Source organism: Limulus polyphemus, unplaced genomic scaffold, assembly GCF_000517525.1.
Source record: "Limulus polyphemus unplaced genomic scaffold, Limulus_polyphemus-2.1.2 Scaffold559, whole genome shotgun sequence".
Classification (NCBI taxonomy): Eukaryota; Metazoa; Arthropoda; class Merostomata; order Xiphosura; family Limulidae; genus Limulus; species Limulus polyphemus.
In genome coordinates, this window is record NW_013666169.1 from 99,361 (window position 1) to 106,717 (window position 7,357).

Below are 7,357 nucleotides of genomic sequence, written 5' to 3' on the forward strand. Positions count from 1 at the left end.
TGCCATATCTGGAGAATATGGTGGGTGGGGGAGAACTTCCCAACCCAACTTTATAATCTTGTGTTGAGTCAAACGTGCCACATGTGGACGTGCATTGTTGTGAAGAAGAAGAAGAACACCTTTCCGATTAACGAGTGAAGGGCGTTTCTGATGAAGGGGTTGATTTAAACGTTCCAGTTGCTGACTATAGATCTCTGCGTTGACAGTTCGCTGTGGATTGAGGAGTTCGAAATGAATTACTCCTTTGATGTCCCACCAAATTAAAGCATCACTTTACGTATTGTTTCATAAGAGACATGGTATTTCAGGGCCATTTCACGAGTGTGTTGCCTTGGGTTAGACTCAACAAGCGTCTCCAGAGCGTCAATATCAATTCCAACATGTCTGCCCTTGCCATCACAGTTTTTAAGGCTAAAGACACCTGAACGAAATTTGCTGAACCATCGTTGACACTTACGAACGTTCAAAACATTTCCATAAGCTTCTTTGATATTATTTGTGACTACAGAGGCGTTGTTTCCCTTCTTGTATTCAAACAGCATTACATGCCGAATGTGTGTCTCGTAGTGTGCCATCACTATAAAGGATTAGAGTATACTAAACACATGATTTAGGCTACACTAACGTGACGTTTAGGCGGTTCGTTTAACTTATATACGTGATGTACGTTTTTTTGGGGGGGGTAATGAAAATGTTCCAAAATGCGACATTAATTTCTTGGCCACCTAATGTATGTGGGATCTTAGTGACGTGGAAGAGGAAATACAGTTACATTATTTATCCTTCAGTTTTAAACTATTCAGTTTTGGGTTAATTAGACAATTGAAAAAAAGTCACAAATTATTATATTTTTCTGTCAGAATTATGAATTTTGGAGAACTTTCGGATCTCTATTTGCCATGAACAAAAACATACAAACAATGAAATTAGTTCTTTATTGTTCAAATCTCAACACTGAACGTGCTTGCCCTTTAAGCTGTGGGGGCATTTTAATGTGATGGTCAATCCCACTATTTGTTGGTAAAGAGTAGCCCAACGGTTGGCGGTGGGTAGTGTTGCCTTTCCTCTAATCTATTACTTCTAAGTTAAGGAAGACTAGCACAAGTAGCCTTCAAGTAGATTTACGCGAAATTTAACAAACAAACAATAATTGCTTACTCCTATAATTGTTAATTTGTACGTCTAATTTTCTTTAAAAAATAATTTTGGTATTTTAACAGCTGCTAGTAGGTTGCTTATAAAGAATTTTGGCCCCTAGTGGCTCAACGGTAAGTCTGAAAGCTAATTAACGCTAAAAACCGGTTTTCGATACCCGTGGTGGCACAACACAGATAGCCCATTGTGTTGTGTGTTGTGGCTAACAACAAACAAACAGAGTTTTTCGTTAACTGTCTACAGTAATTAGCCGTTCACTACAAGGTTTATAAAGATGGTTATTTAAGTTTTTTGCCATATGTAGTGTTAGAGTTGTAACTTAAGCATTTCATAATTCAATTTTGTAATCTTCCAAGCTTCGCTTAAGGCGAATAAAATATTCGCGACAAACAAGCGTCTGTGGAGTGCAAGTGCTCTTTTTGGTTGTTAGATTTCGGTGTAAACTCAACAATAAATCAACACCTTCTTTAGGTTCCTTTTAACGAAAGTTAATGAAAAAGGCCTAACACTGGTGATAAAATCACTCTAGACAGCATGGGTTTTTTGTTTTTTTTCTATCACTTTACTCTTAATTAAGTTCATTACGGACTTCGAGTCAGAGGCCACTGATCTCTATACTAAATTGGACTGTGCATTGGCTAGTATAACTGTAGTGACACTTGACGTCAAGTGGCAGCCATATTGTTGGTCCCTAAATAATCGAGTTTAACCGTGTTAGTGGCAAGTATATCCAAGTGATGGTTGAAAGCTTTGTAATAATTTCACTCAAATATATCCAAGTGATGGTTGAAAACTTGGTAATGATTTCACTCAAGTATATTCAAGTGATGATTGAATTATTTGCAATAATTTCACTCAAGTATATCCAAGTGATGGTTGAATGCTTTGTAATAATTTCACTCTTTCATGCGACCTCAATGATGTACATTTTAATTTATTTATATATATTACTTCTTTTTTTTGTAGTAACTATGAAAAGAAAATAACTGTATAAATTGCGCAAATACTTGTTTGTAGAATTGCCACTGTAAAAATAGAGCAACAAATTTCGGTCTAAGCCTATTCAAGTAGAAAGAACAGTATAAGTATAATGTAAGTATTAATATAGAAATAGCACAAAGCTGTTAAGTGCTGCATTTTGTTTTGAATTTCACGCAAAGCTACACGAGGGCTATCTGCGCTATCCGTCCCTAATTTAGCAGTGAAATACTAGTGGGAAGGTAGCTAGTCATCACCACCCACCGCCAACTCTTGGGCTACTCTTTTACAAACGAATAGTGAAATTGACCGTCACATTATAACGCCGCCACGGCTGAAAAGACGAGCATGTTTGGTGGGACGGGATTCGAACCGCGACCAGCAATTTGCAAGTCGAGCGCCCCCTAACAATCTGGCCATGCTAGGCCTAACAATATATAGAACAGTTCATGCTTTTCAACATCTTATGCGTAAATGGATTGCACTTGCTTGCCTAATTATTCTCAGGACAGTTAGTTAGTTTTTTTTAAATATTTTTCTGAAGAAGAATGCAGTTACGTATTCCATTCTTCGATACATACAATATTCTTTATAAAACTAACGCACTACTGAATTAGTTTACACTTTAATATGTATATTATTTTTTTTTTACATTTAATTTCACAAATTATAAGATAATTAATTGACAAGTTTACTGTGTATATTTGAAAGTTTGTAAAGCACCACTCCATAAACAAGATCTTGTACAAACATTTTCATCTTACATATAGGCCCGGCATGGCCAGGTGGTTAGGGGGCACTCGACTCGTAATCTGAGGGTCGCGGGTTCGATTCCCCGTTACACCAAACATGCTCGCCCTTTCAGCCGTTGGGGCGTTATAATGTGACGGTCAATCCAACTATTCGTTGGTAAAAGAGTAGCCCAAGAGTTGGCGGTGGGTGGTGATGACTAGTTGCCTTCCCTCTAGTCTTACACTGCTAAATTAGGGACGGCTAGCGCAGATAGCCCTCGTATTGCTTTGCACGAAATTCAAAAACAAACAAACAAATTTTCCATATAATTACCGATGTTTAGATAAAATTAATTTAAAAAGTTCTCCTCACACTTTTCACTTACACCAGTTGTTTATAAATATGATAACACGTTATTATTCACTTTACCAAGCTGTAAATATTCTGGTGTATGACGAAACAAGTGTCCATCTAAACCAGAACAAAAACCCATTCCAAACTACTACTACTACTTTAAAAACATCAATCTGTATTCCAAAGTGACTTAGTGACTTCAGGAGTCTCAAAAGCACTTTATGCAACCTGACATATTTGATTACACATAAAGATGCCTTTCACAAACGATCTCAATTTTTTTTTCTTTATTGTACAATTGACAATTTTCATCTTCGGCGGCTTCCAAATAACCTGTTCAGTGCATTATGTTTTGTGTCAGTTTGACTACATAACCGTTCATTCATCCAGCAACGGCTTTCTTATAGGAAGAAATAGGTGCTAAAATTGGTGCATGGTCATACTGTATAAACCCACGTACTTCCAGATCATACTGTATAGAAACAAATAGGTGTTAAATTTGGTGCATCTTTGTAACCATAATCGCACTGTATAAACTCACGTACTTCAAGATCATACTGTATAGAAACAAATAGGTGTTAAATTTGGTGCATCTTTGTAACCATGGTCATACTGTATAAACCCACGTACTTCCAGATCATACTGTATAGAAACAAATAGGTGTTAAATTTGGTGCATCTTTGTAACCATAGTCATACTGTATAAACCCACGTAGTTCAAGATCATACTGTATAGGAAGTAATAGGTGTTACATTTGGTCATACCTGCATACATGTCTAACACACATGCAGATACACTAGGAAGTCCCATGTTTCATCTTGGACAGTGCAGGTTCTTGTTGTTTTTATTTAATAATGCATGAGTAATCTTTTATATGAACTATCAGACAGTAGGAATGTTATTACAACTGCAAGATGACCTAACAGTAGCGAAAAAGAGAGAGAGAGAGAGTTCTGAATGATCCTGGCGTAATTTATGTGTCAAAAGATACTTCATGGAGGATGGAACTAGGCCTAGTGGTTAGGGCGATCGACTCATAATCTGAGGGTCGCGAGTTCGAATCCCCGTCTTTCAGCCGTGGTGGCGTTATAATGTGACGGTCAATCCCACTATTCGTTGGTAAAAGAGTTGGCGGTGGGTGGTGTTGACTAGCTGCCTTCCTTGTAGTCTATCACTGCTAAATTAGGTACGGCCAGTGCAGATAGCCCTCTGGCAGCTTTGCGCGAAATTCAAAACAAACGTCATTAAAGTTTCTAATTGCTACACGTTTTGATTGTAGTTAGAAACTCGGTGATGTCTGTTAACTGAAAAATCTAACTTTCTGTTTCTAATAGTAAAAGTTTCCAAAATGACTCATTGGAAATTTTCAATGAACTATCGTAATTTTTAGCCAATGGATAACTGGAGTTGATTAAAAAAAATCTAAGATTCTATCAAATGTTCTTATAAATTTAACTGTAGACTCACCTACCTGAAACATAGAACGGACACATCTACAAATTTCGCTCGGATATCGCGCTAATCTTGTGAAGTATTTCTCAACCAAACCGGATACTTCTACAAATTTGGCTCGCATATCGCGCTAATGACAAAATAAGATGTTGACAAGTATGTCTAGTTCTTAATCTCAACACCAGAAACTGTTTATTAAAGATAAATATCTCGGCTGAATACGATATGAAAAGAAAAAAAATTATGTTATGAGCTATTATTACCCTAAGGTTTCTAATGTAGCTTTAGCACTTGCCACCAGAAGCCTATGGACTAAACTGGTTTAGACCAATGGAATATATATATATATATTTTAATAGCAGTTATCTTTAAAAGATTGCAGACCGGGCGTGGCTTAGTAATTAATATGCCTGGAATGTGAATTCGAGGGTTCAATGTTTGCATTACGTTGTCGCAGAAACGTCCTCCATAAATTTGGGCCATAAGTGCGCTATAAGGTGTGACGGTCAGATTCCACTTTTCTCTTGGACAACAGTAGCTCAAGAGTTGGCGGTGGGTGCTGTTGACTAAATGCTTTTATTCTAGTCTGTCGATTTAAAATAAGGGACGGACATGCATAGTTTTGCGCAATAAATCCTAAACAATATGAATATTAAATTATTTATTTGGACCAACGTTTAGTGATTGCTTCACCAGTTACATTATGAGGTTTGTCTTGTTAACACTTTTTTCGTTTCCTTCTCGCCAGATGGTGTGGTTAGTAACACAAGCACTGTTTACTGCCTGGGGAGTGTACCTTTGCACAGTCTTCTTTTGCAAGTGTTTGATCTTATTACGTTCACTCGCTAAACTACCCACTGTCTTCTTGTCACGAGCGGACTCCACGAGCTATGACAACAAAGGTGTTATTTCGCTCGGCAAGTTGACCAAACAAGGCGATTCTTCGTCAAACGGAGGATTGACCACCAGTTGTCCGAAGTCTACTCGTTTTACCCCGAAAATTCGCATCACAGATGAAAACGAACAGACCTTTAGTTACGTGAGCGATACGTCCCAACACAACAGCACAGATGTTCGTAAGTATGGACCTTTTGTTGTTGTTGTTGTAATTTATTACGATTTAACAAGTTGAACCAACATAAGTAGCGATGTGTGTGTGTGTGAAGTTGTTTGGTAGCAATGACCGAAGTCATTCTAGCTTTTAGCAAATATTTGCGCGGAAATTAATAACTGGATGTTGATGACGCACACACACTCGGGTCTTGGAAAATCAATGACTCGAGGCGTATTTCTCATGATAGTCAAACGTGTTAATCTATATTTTTATAGGCAGCTTTCGGTAATCTCGCGTAAGCTGTCTTCAGGCAACGTTAACAAATTTAGATTCGTCAGGCCTGTCAAAATAAATTACAGACCTTCAGAATAAATATTAAAATATCCACGTATGCAAGGTTTTTTTGTTGTTGTGTGTTTTTATTTTCAGCCTCTTTTAATCGTATGCTACATTGTGTTAAAGTACAACAAAGTTTTTGACCAGACGTATTTTCGAGCGATGAAATTTTAATATTTCTCATGCGTGCCATGTATATACAAAGGTAGATTTCAGTGGCAGTAGCCCCACCAAAGCCTTAATTATTTTTTTTCTTCTGAAAAATGTAAGATATTTTGTTAATGGGCTTTGTTTATGGGGAATTATTAATGTTAATATATATACACAAAGTACACATTTAATTTTTTCTGTTCTTCATAACACTCTGACTGTTACGTAGTTATTACAGTTTATATATGAACTTTGAAATGTTCTACATCAACAACAGAAATTAGGGATCAACTTTGACCCCCCCTCCCCCTCCCTTTGCTGAAATGGCGTCACTGGTTGATTTACTTGTTATAAACAATATCTTAATACTAGAAATAAACGACCTTATAACATCAGATTTGTTTTGTTTTTTTACTTGGACACAGCGTTTCGCTTACAGCTTCTTCTGGAACGTTCCATCAAAAGACAAATCGTAACTGAAGCTTTGCACTGTCAATTGTGGTTTGTTTCAGTGGAACGCTCCTGAAGAAGCTGTAAAGCGAAACGTTGTGTTCAATTAAAGACAATAACATTAATAACGATTAATAGTTATGAAAACCCTTGCTCGTTTGTTTCTAAATGTTCGCTTACATATCTTATTGCTCGTCCGTTAGCGGAAGTAGTTCCTCCCGGAAGTTCTCAACAATTGAACGTCAGAACGATACGTCTATTGTTTCGTCAATATTTGTTGGTGTAGAAGGATTTATTGCTGTCTTTCAAAAGTTGTAGTACATAATATCAAACAATTTTATGTACTAGCTCTGAAGAACCTGCTAAAGCAGAACGTTAGTTAAAATTAAAGTTATCTTATAATTATTTGGAGTGTAAAGGTCGTTTTTTTTCTCTAACTTTATTATCAGCAAAGGATTTATACCGAACAATTAAATTTTTCTGGCTCAAATATTGCACTTTTTCGCGTTTCATAGTGAGTTTTCAAGTAATACTATTTTTGAAAGCAAATTACTGTGAGAACGTTGAACAAAGAGTCAAACATTTCTCAAACTTTCTCCTTTGAACTTCATGAGAACTAATTACACAGGCCTACGATGGTTTTATTCTCTTGATATTTTTACATGTTCTACAGTAATTCCTGTACGCTGAATCCGT

General features: G+C 36.8%; 1 protein-coding gene across 7 annotated transcripts in view; it reads left to right on the forward strand.

The window, feature by feature from the left end:
* LOC111085696 overlaps window positions 1-7,357 on the forward strand; it is a 52,394-nt gene that overhangs the window by 27,069 nt on the left and 17,968 nt on the right. For all 7 annotated transcript variants that reach the window (XM_022385519.1, XM_022385523.1, XM_022385517.1 and 4 more), the window contains one exon: window positions 5,420-5,747. In XM_022385519.1, coding sequence (XP_022241227.1) covers window positions 5,420-5,747 — 328 coding nt within the window. The remainder of the gene's footprint in view (window positions 1-5,419; window positions 5,748-7,357) is intronic.